The 18,029-nt window shown below is 32.9% G+C and overlaps 1 protein-coding gene across 2 annotated transcripts; it reads left to right on the top strand.

Moving 5' to 3' along the window:
- The first annotated feature begins 1,367 nt into the window (after window positions 1-1,367).
- LOC116031761 (GDSL esterase/lipase At5g45670-like) lies at window positions 1,368-15,904 on the top strand. 2 transcript variants are annotated; one of them, XM_031274062.1, is made up of 5 exons: window positions 1,368-1,515; window positions 12,509-12,633; window positions 13,754-13,999; window positions 14,799-15,054; window positions 15,502-15,904. In XM_031274062.1, exons 3-5 carry the CDS (start codon window positions 13,823-13,825, stop codon window positions 15,723-15,725), a joined length of 657 nt encoding a protein of 218 aa, XP_031129922.1. In that variant the 5' UTR covers window positions 1,368-1,515; window positions 12,509-12,633; window positions 13,754-13,822; the 3' UTR covers window positions 15,726-15,904. The 2 variants fall into 2 exon arrangements, with proteins under 2 accessions (XP_031129922.1, XP_031129921.1); XM_031274061.1 differs by lacking the exon at window positions 1,368-1,515 and adding an exon at window positions 11,450-11,771.
- Window positions 15,905-18,029: the final 2,125 nt, after the last annotated feature.

Genomic DNA, 18,029 nt, shown 5'->3' with positions numbered 1-18,029 from the left:
CCCCCCCCCCCCCCCCAAAAAAAAATAAAAATAAAAATTTGATGATTATTTCAAGAAACCAAATCTATCCCAACCTACACAATTTAACCAAAAAACTTTTTCTTTTTTTTTTTAAGTGGAGTAGATGAGATTGAATTGAAGAAGAGGGGTTTTGTTAAAGTATCTAAATATGATAATAAAATTAATGAAATGCATGTCATTACGGTGAATGACAAAAACTAGCAGTTTAATTACCCCGGTCAAATCTATTGCGGAGAGTCTTTATAATTCAGTTTACCTCTTTTATGTGATTCGCAGACTATTACATATGATTAAAATTTATCAATACACATTCTAATGTAGTGATTACGTACCAAACACTTTGTGCTCAGATGGTATGTAGTGAGTTTCCCATATTGGAAGTCATGAGATTGAATATAAGTGTTGTATTAAAACAAAAAAAAAATGTAGTAGTTACGAGTTTTTTCCTTCAAATCTTTGTTGTTGTTAAAAATGGCAGTTTAGAAGCATGGTTCTCCCTATTTGTGACACCTATGTTTCTGATGAGCTAATGTAACAACATGATATTTTTAAATGTTTACATATTTTTTTTGTACAAGTTTTTATTTTAATTAATTAATTGAAGTGAACTCTCACCTACTGTTGACAAATGCCAAACCCTTTCCTTCTTTTTCATGATAACCACAACTCGACCACATCGCCATCTTTGCTTACAAACCACTACTACTTAAAACATTATCAATAAAAAAAAATATGAAACGTATAACTAAACCGAAACTTAGCTTGGTGCATGTACTAGTGGGGGCAGTTGGGCTTATTTTTATTTTCAAAATTTTCATGTTTATTTTTAAATTTTGTTTTTTTCTATTTGTGATAGTAAATTTTGTCACAACCATAGTAGTTCTGTGTTTATCAAATGTACACCTTCATATAGTAGCTGTGTGTTTTTCTTATCATTGAAAAAAAAATCTAACTTAGTTCAACTCTCAATAGGAGCGGTCTTTGACCTTCTTGATTTAATTTGAATTGGTTAATTATGGGTAACCTAAACTGACTAACTTCCTTATGGTTCTTTGCCGGTTAAGGTCATAACTCATAAGACGAGATTTACACACTGTACGCTCTCAACTCTGAAGCAATGACTGTGCATCCTTCTTCATCCAAAAAACTGAGATTTTCTTTCACTTTTTAAATGGTAAAAAAAGTGAATAAAATTGACAATGTTTTAGTAGTATTAGTGTATTATGTATTTATCTCATCTGTTTAATGACATTTCATCATCTCCATTTTCATATAATATTCATTTGAAAAAGTCGGCCAAACGTTAATAATTGTCAATTAGCATTAACTTCACACTGTAATGTTACTTTATATTTGGGGATTCTTTGGTGGACAATGGCAATAACAACAATATTGGGTCATTGGCTAGGGCTAATTACCTGCCTTATGGGATTGATTTCCCTGGAGGTCCAACTGGGAGGTTTTCCAATGGCAAAACCACTGTTGATGTCATTGGTATGTATACTATTCTCTGATCTCTCTCTTTTTATGTATATAGTTGTTTAATTTCTTCTTCTTCTTCTTCTTTTTTAAAAAAAAAATTTGTGCTTTCAGTTTTCGAGTTAGACAGAAATACTAACTCAAATGATTTATTGGTTGCAATTATATAGAGATATTACCATTTTTAATCTTAAATTATTTAAGAGATGCCGTTTTCCATCATCCACACATAGCTGTGGACCATGGTCCATGCAATAATGATTGATAACTATTGCACAACCTTTTCTATTTTAAAACTTATTAACTCACTAGGAGCCCATAAACTCTTTTAGCGACTATAATCCACATTGCAATATAAATTATTTATAAATATTCATTTTTAGTGCATGTATTAAAAATTCATTTTTAAATAGTAAACTTAACATAAACTTTCAATACACAATAAAAAATGTTCCAAAAAAAGATTATTCAGTATACTAAAAATAAACATTATTAGTGTCTACCTTACGAGATGGACCATGATCTAATGATTGTTGGACCACTTGTTACACTTTTCCATAATACACTTTCTCTTTGATATAATACTTTCACTTTTTTCTTTTACGGGTGATGCAACTCAATTAAATAACACAATATAATGTATTTTTAATTATAAGAGATATTTTCACATTTTGTAGTGCACATTCACACATTTCTGGGCAACTTTACATTCACACAATCATAAATCTACATTCACGATTTCTATACTTTACATTCACACTTTGAAACCTCTACATTCACACATTTTTTGACAACTCTATATTCAGCAATATGTTTATTAATTAAAAAAAAAAGACAAAAACGACGTAGTTTTGGACCCAGGTCCACCTTGCAAGGTGGACCTGGGTCCACTGCATAATTTGCCCCTCTACATGGACATTAAAACTTGTAAAAAAACTTTAAAAATGATTTATTGTGAATGCTCTTATATACTTATATGGTAATGCCTCCCTTTTCTCTCTAAAACCAAACGCCTTTCTCTGCTGCTCAACTTCGGCTTCCACCGCCGGCCTCCGGCCGGAGCTCTAATGGAGCTTTGAGCTGGCGGTTTTGGTCACCTTCTATGTTTGCTCTCGCTCTTCTTCCGCCACGACCACCGTCGCAGTTTCGTCCGCCTCCGACCACCGCCACAGATCTTCTTCTTCCGTTTTCTCTCCCTTTGAATAAAATAATAGTAGGTAGGTATTGGGGTTTGTGTTGGTAGTCTTGAACTCCCAACCCTACTTTGACTTTACATACTTTTTATTTTCTCTATTATTGTGTTTTCCTCTCATTAGTTTCACGAGCAATTTTCCTCTCGTTACTTTCACGAGTTTTTCATTTTCATCAGCATAAATCGTTTAGTTTGGTTTCGACAAGTGTTGATCTTATCATGGGCGAGCAAAAAAGAATGATGACGAAGACCCAAATATTTGATGAAGCTTTAAGCTCCCTGAAGGAACATAGCTTCATAGTTATGAAACAGTGCGCGATTCAAGTTTTCTATAGCATAGTTAGAAAAGTTGTTTCTATGTCTGACTGTAAGGAATGGTTTACCATTTCATTGATCATTGATGTAAACATTTTATGTTATGAATTAATGGAATAGCTACGTTTACCTTAAAAAAAAATATACTTATATGGTAAAACCCTAACAATTAAACAAATTATACTAGACTCGTAGTACTTATCTGTAACTCTAATTCATAATTTAAAAAAAAAATTATAGTTATTGCACTCGGTACTTGCGAAAGTGGCGAAACCCAAATTATGTCGTGGACCCAGGTCCACCTTGCAAGGTGGATTTGGGTCCAATACGACGTTGTTTCACTATTTTTTTTTAAAAAAAATATTAAACATATAGCCTTGAAGTGTGTGAATGTGAAGGTTTCAAATTGTGAATATGGAGTATAGAATTTGTGAATGTAGAGTTATGAATGTGTGAATTTGTAGTAGAGTTAACAGAGTTCTAGCTGCCTTGAAATGTGTGAATGTAGAGTTAACAGAGTTCTAGCAACTTGTAGCCCTGTAATGTATGAATGTGGAGTTCCCAAGTTGTGAACATGGAGTATAGGACCTGTGAATATAGAGTTTTGAATGTGTGAATGCATAACAGTGGTAATATAGTTATTAAACATATAGCCCTGTAATGTGCGAATGTGGAGTTTTCAAATTGTGAATATGGAGTATAGGGACTGTGAATGTAGAGTTTGTGTTCTTTTGCGATGAGGAGCTGTTAACGCCGTTAATTTTTATTTTTTTAAAAAAAAAAATTGTGAAACGGCGTCATATTGGACCCAGGTCCACCTTACCACGGCATAACAACTGCTTACGAAAATGAATTTATGTATAATGCGATGCAACTATGACATTTAAGTCTTTAAGTCAATAGTCCAAATCAAAATGCTTATAAATGTCATTAGAGTTTATGGGCCTTCTTTTTAGTTTATTGTTTGGTCATTAGGGTTTAATTTGGCTACTAACTATTACAGCTAAGAGTGCTTTTTTTCTTTTATATATATATATATATATATATATATTTATTTATTTATTCTATATTCTTTTCGGGTTATCCGCACCTAAGGCTATAATTTCTATAAAGGGTGCAAATTTCAAATCTCCTCCGTATGTGATAGTAGGGAGAAAAGAAAAAATCCTACTAAGTCTAAACCTTAAGCAATTTTTCAATATATGCAATCTGACTTGAAACCTTAAGCAATTTTTCAATATATGCAATCTGACTTGAAATTGCTGCTGCTGCTGCTACTTCAAAATCGGTTAGTTGTGGATACATTGGAGGAAGTAGTTGAGTGAATATTGTGTAATATTATTCTGTTGTGATTTCTATTCTATAGAGGTAATTAATCAATGATAGATACATATGATTGCTTTGAGCTTATTCCATTGGGCTAGGGAATATCAGGATAATTAACATATTCTCATTTTCAAAAAAAACATATTCTCAAAAATCTAACAACGTTTTTATTTTAGGGAAAATTGTAATTATACTCCTCCATAAATGTTAATTATCAATGTCACCCCTAAATTATTAATAGTGTAAATATTGCCCCTCAATTTTTAAAACGGTACATATATTACCCTCTCATACTACTATGGGAGGACAATATATGTATCGTTTTGAAAATTAAGGGGCAACATTTGCACTACTAATAATTTAGAAGTGACATTAATAATTGACATATTATAAAGGGACATAAATTACAATTTTTATTTTATTTTATTTATATAGATGTCGCAACATAAAAGAAATAGAGGGGTAAAAGTAAAATATATAGAAGTAGTCACTCACGAACTGACATGTCACAACCGTCGGCCATCGTTGCGTGGAAAATTAATGGCTTGGACAAAGCAAGTACATGCATAAAGGAAACATAACATAATGAAGTCTGTAAATTAAACAATTAGAGGACACTGATTTTGAGCGTGTCGGGTTCAAGGCCCATGCAATTTTGAGCATATTGTTGAAGCTACGTACTTTAGGCAAAGCTTGGGACAGTATGACAACAGATTCACTATCAAGCACGATTCTTTTTTTTTTTTTTTTGAATACTACTGACTCTATTACAATGCAGTATCTGTTCATTCATAACAAGAGTCAATATTGGGTAGTATCTGTTCATAACCACTTTCTCAATCTGTTGAAGGTTGAGGCTCGAACCCACCACCTCCCGTATAAAGGGAAGTGTTTGATGCCACTGGACCACAAGGTCTAAATGACCAATTTAGGATTTTCGATTTGCCTAATTGGTGGAGTTGTACGTGTATGTACTATGCATATCCACATCTATATTTTTTCCAAATGTATAAGTCATACATTCATCTAAAGCCTTCTACCCTCATACTATCCATGCACGTGTGATTAGGAAAGTGATTATTAAGTTTCTACAGTTCACTAACATTTATTAATAATTTATCATTATTGTATTTGTCTTAATCATAGAAAAATGATTATGTACTACTGTGAAGTCATCAAGTTTCTTCATTATCAATTTATCATAAACCTTGTTAATTAACTCAAGTTAGAGTTTCTACCACTGTCATTCTGTATCAATTAAGGTTAAATACATTTGAATGAGTTGATAACATTTCAAGTAGGATGTTGGCATATCTGATTTTGTTAACCTTGTTTTTGTTTCCCTTGAATTCACTTCCTCCAACATTAATTGAAATCACTCTTCTTGCATGATAATTCAGATTTGAGTCTCATACAACACAATGTCGTCAGATCACGTCTTGCATATATACAACAGATGTTTTCACAGGCAATCAATCAAATCATTTAACGACGCTTCTCAACATTTGAAAATTGTGTGGTTTAGTGAGTTTAGGGTAAGTTTGATTGAATGTTAAACCGCCTTTTTCGTGAGAGTTAAATTACCTTTATTTGTGAGACTTCATCTTTGTTACAAGAAATTCAACTAAAGGCGGGAAGAGAATAAAATGTTTTGAGAAGAAAACAAGTTATTTCAAGAACAAGTTAAGAATGAAGATGGGTGCTATATTTGCACAACTTAGTGCAAATTTTGAGTGGTTAGACTATTCAAAAATAGCTAAAAACGACATTGTAAGTGGCTATTTTGTGATACAAATATATGTAAGATCCACTTCCGATTTGAGTCAGGTCAAAATGGATTTGGGTTCTTTGTAATGAGACAAAGGGATTCATATATTATACGCTCAAAACGAATAATAAGTGAATGAGAAATTAATTTTAAAAGTAGACTCATTTAAGTTGGAAAATGAAGGTGAAAAGGCTTGAAACAAGCACTGCTTGTCCTACATTGAAAAAATAAGGAAATTTGCACCACTATATATACAAGAACCTTTTAGAAGAATGTTGAATTGTATAGTATAGAGGCTCTTTCTCGCGCTGAACAAATCACCTAAAAGAAAGGTCAGGACTCATCTAGGGGGTTTGACCACTTGAGGGTTGCTGAAAAATAAAAATTGAATCCATGATCAAATTCTCAACCATTGATAGATGATGGAGATCAACTTTCACCTTATATATATATAATATGTCCAATACAATAAAATCCCATAAAGTTTGCAAACACTAGAAAAATGATTAACTAGGCCCTAGGAAGATAAGCTAGCAGCTATCTGCTAGTGCATGACAGCCCTAGAAGATGATGGATTGTCGGCAAGTATGGGAAGGCATGCAGCTCTATTAATTTCTGCATTCTAATTTCTTGGTGAAACCATGTGGCTGCTACTTAAAGGCTCTCAACTTCCCTTCATAAATTCAAAAGTGGTTCATCAGCTTCTTCCTTAGCTTGCATCTCTTTCATCCCCATGTTAGCCTTCTAGTGTGACCAAGTCCATGCATTTATTTCTTTTGCCGAGTAACAATATTGTATTCAACGTTAGTTGATTTTGTACATACACTTCGTTTTTTTTTTTTTTTTTTTTTTTTGGGATAAATACACTTCGTTTTTATTAAAATAGAAAATGTTAATTACTATATGGCTCCACCATTTTCATTTTGAAATGGAAAGTGTCATCGTCTTTAGTCAAACCTGCCGAAGTTTCATTGACTGTCATGATTCTATCATTGACTTAAACTTATATGACAACATGAATTTTAAATCGTACGTAATTAAAAATATCACAATATATCAAAAAACAATTTAACTCTCATCTTTATATTCTCTTTCAACTTAAAATTACCATTCTACTTTTTTTCTTCTTTTACAATTAATTTGTAAAAAAAAAATATATCATTAAAAAATTATCATATAAGTCATGTTAGTATTGGGAGCTCATTAAATCACAATTGTTAAGTCACTATTACAATCCATTACATCATTATTGTATATCCATCAACTTACTAGTACGCGTCCTGCAACTCAGTCTACAAATCCATTAAATCACTATGCAGTTCCTTTAAATCATTAATATGTCCATTCAGTGATAAGTCAATGCTACATGTATATCACACAATTATTGAAATGATAAATAAAAAAATATTAATATGAGTATCATTTAAATGATTTTTAACAAGGTATTTTTACTGATATATTTTTTATAAATTGATTTTATTTATAAAAAAATTAAATGAAAAAGAGAATAATATGTTTTAAGTTTATAAATAAATCTAAAGATAGACGTTAAGACTTCTTTTATATATATATATATATATATATATATATATATATATATATATATATATATATATATTTCTTCTCCGTACTTATGGCATGAATTCATGTTATAATATGCAACTAGGTCCATAATATAAGGAAAAAGGAAACTTAGGGTGTGTTTGGTTCGCACATTGGAATCGGAATCGGAATGGGTATCAAATACTTGATAATGGTAACGGGTTTTGGTGAAAGTATTTAGCATGTTTGGTAGTTGGGTGGTAGTTGGGTGGAATGAGAATGATTATTAATAGTACAGTTGAGGAAGAAAGGAGGAAGGGAGATGAAACCCTTATTTAATAAGGGTATGGGTTTTCTCATTAATGGGGTATTCCAAACCCATAGTAGCATTCACAAAACCTATCAACCAAACACAAGCAATCACTTTCATACCCATTCCCTATGCCTAAACCCACCAACCAAACACACCCTTACATTTTTCGTCTATAAGTTATAGGGTAATTGTAGAATTCAGAGTGTTGGTCATGCTCACTTTGATACAAGTTCACTTTTAGTGTATTATAAGTTCATTTTAAATAGATTTCTTATATTTTAATAAATATTCATTTTCTGTGTACTGTAAATTTACTTTTAGTATAACATAAATGGATAGTTCAAGTGGCAAATGAGCTTCTCCGTAGGGACAACCTATAGATAATCCGAGTTTGATTCCTATAAATGGTAATTTCTCTTAGATCAACTCTTGTGTCTCTCGAAGCGAACAAGAGAAGATAAAATTTGCCAATTGGCTGACATTACACCAGAAATAATTGGTCCATTAGACAATACTTGTCCCACCGACAAAGCCGAACAGCTAAGCTTTAAATGGTAAATGGAACTTTAGTCTTTGAAGAATGATTATGAGACTAACTTATTTATTTCATTTAGTTATCATGCTTTATTATTGTAGTTGGGGAGGTTTTCAATTTAATTCTTTGCTAGGTCAACGAGTTTTGGGAGGTATGATCTTAGTATTGAATTTGTCCATGTCAACGGATCAATCTTGTTTTCTTTCCAATTTTGGGAAGATCTGCAAAATTATTCAAATAGAAATTCATTAATTTTACAAAATAATAATAATAATAATAATAATAATAATAATAATTAAGAATCAGTCACTCTTAGATCAAATGGATTAAAAATAATAATATAATATATTTTTTTGAGTGACGAAGGAAACCAACTACCTGGTTGTCTGTACCGGATAAATTCTGCTTTGTGACATAACTGGAAAATGACCACTAAGAGGTAGGTTGCTCATAGCTAGCTAACTCAAACCAAAAAAGTCAATAAGCGCTCTGATTAGAAGTTAAACTTGAAACCACAAGTTATCAAACCAAATGTTTGACCAATTTGATTGGGAATAGTTGTTTTCAATTCTTTTTATATATGACAATATTATGGAGTTAACATCCAAAAGTAGTTCTTTGGTTTTGTTATAATTATGTAATTGTTCATCAAATATCAATTCACCTATAATGGTCCATCGACTATGTAAACTTGCATTTGTTGTAGTCCGCATGCATTTACTTACATTGAGGACTAAAGTAAGTAAATTTGTGTATAGATGTAGAAAATTTATTATATTTTAGATGAATTTGGTAGTCGATGACTAATTTGAGAATTATGACATAGTCGATAAACCATTTTAGATATTACCTCCATTATTATGTACTGAATCATAAAAAGATTCTTTATAATTTTATATAATAATAATAAAATTGTAATTGAAGTAAATAGGATGTTGACTTTTTGGTAGTGGTAGTTATACCTACATACCGTATATAACGTGTATGGAATGCTCTTAATTGCAATATGTTTCGTGTTTAAACCAGAACGCTTTTATACCATGGCCCAGCATGCATGAGTACGTCAATTCGATTGTGTTTATTATTAAGCAATTACAAACTTCAATTAATTATATTATTACTCATCATAATGTCCAAAAATCCAAAGAGTTAGCATATATAGCAATATAACAATAGTTAGTTTGTAATTGAACAGGTGAGGCACCAAGTCAACTATTACTGATTTCAATGGAGAGGTAATTAACGTCTTATTTTGCAAAGTTGGAATGTTAATTTAGAGTTTTTGGAGTTAGATAATTTAATTAATTTAATGTGTTCGTTAAAGTAAGAAGAAATTAAGATGTATTTGACACTTATCCCTATATTAATTTAATTACTCAATAAAATGCTTGATTAACTTTATTCTGTACCAATTCCATATAATTTGGACAGTTTAATTAACTTTATTTATTCAAATCTTACATTAACGACGTACAATATTATAATAATAGCGGATGTTGGGTTATAAGTGTGGACTAAGTCTTAAAATTAAAATTATAATATCAACTCCTCATGAGATGGACAACGACATTAATGCATGCATGGTTGTAAATTTAATGCATGTACTAGTGTGTCCTATTGAAATGCCATGCGCAATGTAAGTTTGCTGAAGGCATAAAGCTTGCCTACAAAAAGTCAAAATTTTTTTTAAGGACCCACGCTCCGATTCGATAAGACAGTGGAGTGATAAATCAAGGTAATTCATCCATCTATATTCTGATGTCCACAAAGAGTTTAACACATTTGGTGTAATTCTCGCACTATGATTGTCAATAAATTATACCATGACTCAGGTCTCAGGGTCCACAATGCAAGTTCAAAATAATATTAAGATTATGTGTTTTCCTTTAACATATTATTTGTCTGTAGTTAATACATTATGTGTCTGTAAATAAATTAAAGACTCATAATATATTAACTACATGTACATAATATGCAATTAACATATTACATGTCTACATTAACATATTTTGTGCATTCAATTTATTTACAACAAATAATTTATTAACTAAAGGCACATAATATTTTAATTGCAAAGTGGACTCTTTTTTTTTGGTGAACAAGAGGGGCAAAGCCCCGGTGAAAAAGGAAAAAACTAGCGAATCCTCCTGGTTGCGATGTTTAAGGCGTCCCTTGAAAGGATGTCAATGACCTCTTCTGGTGGACGATCTAGGATTAACGTCCCCCATTGGTTGGATTGACCCATGTTGGCCAGATAGTCTGCGCATTGGTTCCCTTCTCTAAAAACATGACCAATTTCTAGCTCTTGAACTTTACTCCTTAGAAAGTTGCAGTCAGCGATTAACGTATCAGCTTCCGGTCGTGATTCTTCCTCCTTGCTCAAGGCCTGAACCATAGCATTAGAGTCAGTCTCCACAATGAGCTTATTAAAACCCCACTTTACAGCAATCTTCAATCCTTCCCGGAGACCCCACAGCTCAGCGATGAAACTGTTCGCTACTCCCACTTTTGACGCGAACCCCACAATCCATGCTCCAAGGTGATCTCGGAAGACGCCACCGGCACTCGCCAGGCCTGAGTTCGCTTTCCTGGCGCCATCCGTGTTTGGTCTATAGTATAATAATTAACAATTGCCAATTCAAGACTTGATCGTATGTGATTGCTCACAACTTATCACTCACAAACAAAATGTAAGTAGTAAAGCTGTAGTTATGGAATGCACATATGATGAAAAAATCCTGACATCCAATTACTGTGACTCACTCAACGTAACAGTACAGATCAGAGGAAATGAGTCAATGACACCCCAATTCTCACACTATATGTCCGCGTGAAATTAATGCATTCTAACTAACTCCTCATATGTAGTAAAACCTTTCTCCGACCACCTTCAACTGCTTACACACGTCTCTATATATACCTTCATGCCTCATAATCTCTCTGTCACACATACATATACACACACTGACATATATATCTATCTCCCATCCACTACTGCATCCTTTTCTGTATTCATTGTGATCTTTGTGAATGGGTAGTGGGATGATGAGAAAATGGGGAGTGTTGGTGATGTGCATTATTGTAGGGGTGATGGTGAAAGAGGGTAGAGGTGAACCACAGGTTCCATGTTACTTTATATTTGGGGATTCTTTGGTGGACAATGGTAATAACAACAATATTGGGTCATTGGCTAGGGCTAATTACTTGCCTTATGGGATTGATTTCCCTGGAGGTCCAACTGGAAGGTTTTCCAATGGCAAAACCACTGTTGATGTCATTGGTATGTATACTATTCTCTCTCTCTCCCCTTTATGTATATAGGTGTTTCTTCTTCTTTTTTTTTTTTTTTTTTTAAAAAAAATCGTGCTTTCAGTTTTCGAGTTAGACAGAAATACTAACTCAAATGATTTATTGGTTGCAATTATATAAAGATATTACCATTTTTAATCTTAAATTATCTAAGAGATGTCGTTTTCCATCATCCACACATAGCTGTGGATCATGGTACATGCAATAATGATTGATAACTATTGCACAACCTTTTCTATTTTAAAACTTATTAACCCACTAGGAGCCCGTAAACTCTTTTAGCGACCATAATCCACATTGCAATATAAATTATTTATAAATATTCATTTTTAGTGTATGTATTAAAAATTCATTTTTAAATAGTAAACTTAACATAAACTTTCAATACACTATAAAAAATGTTCCAAAAAAATTATTCAATATACTAAAAATAAACATTATATTAGTGTCTACTTACGAGATGGACCATGGTCTAATGATTGTTGGACCACTTGTTACACTTTTCCATAATACACTTTCTCTTTGATATAATACTTTCACTTTTTTCTTTTACGGGTGATGCAACTCAATTAAATAACACAATATAATGCATTTTTAATTATAAGAGATATTTTCACTCCAAACTATATATACTCAAGTAGCTAGTTCAATACATTAACTAATAATCAGTATTACTGTGTTATTATATAACCCTTACAATATGAATAGCTGAGCTGCTGGGGTTCGACGACTACATTCCACCATATGCAGCGGCTAGGGGGCAAGAAATTCTCAGGGGAGTGAATTTTGCATCTGCAGCAGCTGGAATCAGAGAAGAAACTGGCCAGCAATTGGTACATTATTTAGTTATTTACCATACACATATATTATTAAATGAGAAAAGGGTCAAATAGGCCCTCGAACTTTAGTTGGAAAGTCAATTAGCTCCCTCAACTTTTTAAAGATGCAATTACACCCTTCAACAATTAGTTTTGAGGCAATGAAGTCCAAAAATCAATTTATGACCTGTTATTACAGGTTAAAAAAATTCCGGCGAAAAAGTGACCGGCGACCGGCGAAACGGTCGCCGGTCACCGAAAGGAGACGAGAAGGTGAACCACCTTCACGGTCGCCGGTCGCCGGTCACTTTTTCGCCGGAATTTTTTTTAACATGTAATAGCAGGTCATAAATTGGTTTTTGAGCTTCATTGCCTCAAAACTAATTGTTGAAGGGTGTAATTGCATCTTTAAAAAGTTGAGGGTGCTAATTGACTTTCCAACTAAAGTTCGAGGGTCTATTTGATCCTTTTCCCTTATTAAATTAAAAGAAAATGACATATTTAACCTTTTAAGTTATATCGATATAGTCTTAAATTATTGTTGTAGCTATATATTGTTAGTCCCTAAATTATTTTCTTGACAGTTTTGCTTAAACATGATTAGAAATGTTACTATTATTCTTGTAAAAAAAAAATTCCTTATATAATCAGGGATATTTTTGTAATTTTGCCATGTCAACATTTGGAGGAAGATGTTCTTACTATGGATAATGTAGAGCTCCAATTCCAAAGATATATGTGGTCATATATGTAGGTTTCTGACCAAATAAGAACAAACCTTAGTTCAGTTGGTGGAATAATTATTGATTTAATATCTATAGAAACTATCTATTGACTTATTTGGTTTGAACTAATTAACTATATGGACAACCTATATGTTTTACTTTCCTCGTGATCCTTTAATAAACAGGGTCATAAAACGGATTTCATCATATCAAAAGCATATTTTTAGATAGTGCCTGTGGAGCGTGGGCTTAGTGTAAATAAAAAAACTAGTGAAAAATGAAAACAATTTAAGTATTGAATCATTTATGTCTATAACTCTACCATATTCTCATAAATAATTATAAATTCTCTCCCTTTTTTCACTATTTATTAATTCTTGTTTAATTTATACATATGGATATGTATGCAGGGAGACAGGATTAGTTTCTCTGGGCAAGTAAGAAATTACAAGAACACAGTGGATCAAATAGTGCAAATAATGGGGGATGAGAACTCTGCAGCAGATTATTTGAGCAAGTGCATATACTCAATTGGAGTGGGTAGCAATGACTACCTCAACAACTACTTCATGCCCCTTTACTACACCACCAGCAGGCAGTACAACACTGAGCAGTATGCTGACATTCTCATTCAGCAGTACACTGAACAACTTAAAGTAAGCACATCAACAACCCTCTTAGAGTATTACAGACAGCTCAGTTAGTTCCTAATTGGTAAATTGTAGGCAAGGATACAGAATCAAGCCTGACAGTCACAGTATGAGAGTTACACCTAATGTGTTGAACTCTTTGTGTGCATCCGACACTGGTCCTTCCACCTAATGGGACACTGAATTACTGTGATTTTCTTCTCTACTAGGGCCAAAGTGTGAGGATATTAGGGGAGAAGGAATTTTTACTTTTGTGGGTAAGAGTATCACCAACAACTTAAACCCAATATGAATTTTTTTCTCTTTCCACTGCAAACAGAAGTCAGAGGATGGTTGCTAATAGACGACCACTTAAAACACACACACTAAGCAGCTTTTGATTTTTTTTTTCTCTTCCCTTACCCCCCACAAAAAATCTCCAAATATTGCAAAATACCCTCTCTCATCATCCTACTCTCTCTCCCCTCACCTCACCTCAAAAGTCAGAAAAAACTTTATTTGTATCATTGTTGGAAATGCTCTTAGATCTCAGAATTTTTTTAAAAATAATTTTATAGGTGACAAATGGACAGTTTAAGTTATTATTAAAACAATTAAAATGGGTTGAAGAGAAAATTGAATGGTTGAAGACAGTAAAAAAAATATATAAATACTGAGTAATTGATAGCTTTTTTTTTTTGAAACATAATAATTGATAGGTTAAAAATAAAATTCCCTTAAGAAATTATATCAAAATTTAATTATTCATAGAAATAAGGATTTATTATATATTATTATCGTAATTGTGTTTTTTGGGTGGATTTAGACTCTATACGATTACGGAGCACGGAAGTTTGTGTTGAATGGAGTGGGCCAGATCGGGTGCAGCCCAAACGCGTTGGCCCAAAATAGCCCAGATGGCCGAACCTGCGTGGAAAGAATCAACGTGGCAAATCGGATATTTAACGACAAACTGAGGGCACTTGTTGACGACTTAAACACCAATACACCAGACGCAAGATTCACCTTCATTAACGCCTACGCAATTTTCCAAGATATAGTCAACAACCCATCTGCTTTTGGTAAATTCATCTTTAACCCCACACATATATTTAATATTAGAGCCATCAAAGCAGGCCGGCTGAACGGGACCCATCAAAGCCCACCTTATGGCGGGAGCAGACTAAAAAGCCTGTCAAAATACTGACTTTGGGGAGTCTGCCCGCCAGCCTGCACGTTAAGTGGGGGCGGGCTAAAAAGCCCGCTAAAATACGAGTTTTGAAAATTAGAGCCCGACACGTCTTTTGATGGGGCAGGGCAGGGTAGTCCCTACTAGGGTTCAAATCTAACAGATTTTCTTAATATTATTAACTCTATTATAATGTGCACAAAGAGTTACTATCCCACTGGCGTTCGAACCTGTGACCTCCCATTTGAGAGAGTCACAGAGGTGCGATTAATTTACTAGTAGATTAATTTTGGATACAAATTGGGTTTAATTTAATAGTGAAATATATAATTGCATGCAGGATTTAGAGTAACAAATGCAGGATGCTGTGGGGTGGGGAGGAACAATGGGCAAATTACATGTCTCCCATTGCAAAATCCATGCCCCAATAGAGATGAATATTTATTTTGGGATGCTTATCATCCTGGTGAAGCTGCAAATACTATTGTTGCAAGGAGATCTTACAGTGCCGAGAGCTCATCTGATGCATATCCATATGATATTAGTCGTCTAGCCCAACTTTAATCTATAATATAATTAATTACACATAAATTATCTATATTCTAAAGAATATAATTTTGTGCAATATTTGATTGCATGTCGCGTATTGGAATTGTGATTATTATAATGTTTTACTCAATGTTGTATTTTTGAATATATAATGCATTTGAGTTAATTTTATTGTCCCATCAATTTTTTTTTTTAAATGTTGTTTAGATGAAATGCGTTTGGCATGTTTAGATCGAGTCCATCGTTCACCACTACAACTGAAATTTTAAATAGAGGAGATACAAATTAAGTGAGAGCTGTCTAACTAATCATATCCAATCTCATTGGCGCTGCTTTAATTTCATTGTTCCCTCAAAATAGATTTAAAAGTGGAATAATTTTAGAATAACCAAAAATTGTGTATATAACACATAAATAAATACTTCATCCGTCTCACAAAAAAAGTCACTACAAGTAGATATGGTGATATTAAAATATATATATATTTAATGCATTGACTAAGTAATATATTTTTAATAAATATTGAAATTAGATTGGCTTTTATATAAGCCAAAGACCTTGTGGTCTAGTGGCATTTGAAAACTAAACCTTGCATCCTACACCACTTTACATTCGACAGAGGTTCTACGCTAACTGAGATTTTTAGTCCAAACTGTCTTAAAGACTGACCATGTTTGGAAAATGAATTTTGACATATTAATTGCCACCTTTGACGTTTTGACCATGATCAAAACGCTAAAGGTCATGTTTGGTTAACCAGCAGTTTGGAGCAGTGATTTACTCCAAATCGTTGGAATCCCAAACACTACTTAGAGCAGTGTTTGGGATTGACGTTTTAAAAAAAGAATTTTCTTTTTTCAAAACGTCCTTATTTATTTATTAAAAACATTAATTTCCATAAATGATGAGCCTTTTCAACTCTCAAGCCTTCGACCCATCTAGTTTTTGGATAGGTAAAAATTAATAAAATTAATTGGAGCCTTGAGGCCAAAAACTTTGTGGTCTAGTGGCGGCAACTGTTGACTCTTTGTGCTTGTAACAGAGTTAGTAGTACTCAAAACAATAAAAATTGGAGCCTCAAGGCTCCGAACTCCCACTTCTTCCACCACGGATATGATGTGGAAGATAAGGGGAGGGCTCCCCTTATTCTTTTATATATATATATATATATATATATATATATATATATATATATATATATATATATATATATATAATTGCTTTAATTTTTTTATAATGATAATAATAATTTTAATTATTATTATTATTATTATGAAATATATGTATGCATTTTTAGGTCATTTTATATGTTAATCGCTAACATTAACAGCTAATCTTATCAACATTATTTACAAGTTGTTGATACAATCTGTTAACATAAGTCGCTATCTGTTAACCGCTAACTATTGCTTGGCAAGAGGTTAGGCCGGGTTGGGAATAGGCGAGGCCCCTTGTAGGGGCCTATGTCCTGGCCTAATTATAGCTTAATTAGGCCAACTTGTTTAGTAAAAAGGCGATGCTTGTCAATTTCAAAGTCTATTAATTAAACTAGACAGGGCAGACCTATATATATACCAAGCTCTGACCTGGCCTATATATAAAATGAAACTAAATAACAGTTTCACATATTTGAGTGTATAATGTCGAATGAATTAAAACTGTAATTATAACAAAAAGAAACTGCATTGTATATAAAATGAAATTGAATATGTTACACTAATATAGAACTACTTTACTCCTAACGGCACAGAGAGATGCCATTTCAATTCTTTTTATTAAAAGAAATGATATTGTTTTAAACCATAGTCCATAATACTTTGTGGACCATGGTCCACACTAAAATTAATTTGCGTTGATCGCTAAACAAGTCCATTGAGAATTTAGCCGGGCTAAAGGGTCATCTTTTTTTTTTTTTTTTAATATCAAAAGGAGAGTCAAACCCTGTGACTTAGATGGCGCATCCTTTGGAGATAATCCTTCATCTTTAAACTTATCCAATATTTGTATTTATAGAATGTGACAGCAGTGTTATATACAAATTGGAGTGAGTAGTTGAAAGTGAATTAGTTGCCAATTCAAAAATAGCAATTTTTCATTTCAATTCATTCCACTATCTTAATTAACTCTTAAACAAGGCAGGATCGACGATCACCGCTGCAAATTAAATACATACATACGCAAACGGCATTGCTGCGTGTCTTGAAGACGAAAGCAGATAGCCATGCAGCTTACAGCAAGGCACCTACGTGTCCTTTCCACAGCCACCCACGTCCTCGCTCCCCTTCTACAAAGCCTCCTCTTCTCTTCCCAACTTTCACC

This window comes from Ipomoea triloba, chromosome 10 (genome assembly GCF_003576645.1).
Source record: "Ipomoea triloba cultivar NCNSP0323 chromosome 10, ASM357664v1".
NCBI lineage: Eukaryota > Viridiplantae > Streptophyta > Magnoliopsida > Solanales > Convolvulaceae > Ipomoea > Ipomoea triloba.
Note: the sequence above shows the minus strand (reverse complement) of the source record. Positions and strands in the feature narration are given on the sequence as shown.

Bases quoted from the DNA above. Each gene is read 5' to 3' on its own strand.
- LOC116031761 (XM_031274061.1), top strand. From the start codon at position 11,522: ATGGGTAGTGGGATGATGAGAAAATGGGGAGTGTTGGTGATGTGCATT. The intron at 14,000-14,798 runs GTAAGCACATCA...GGGTGGATTTAG, and splicing joins AGTACACTGAACAACTTAAA to ACTCTATACGATTACGGAGC. The intron at 15,055-15,501 runs GTAAATTCATCT...AATTGCATGCAG, and splicing joins CAACAACCCATCTGCTTTTG to GATTTAGAGTAACAAATGCA.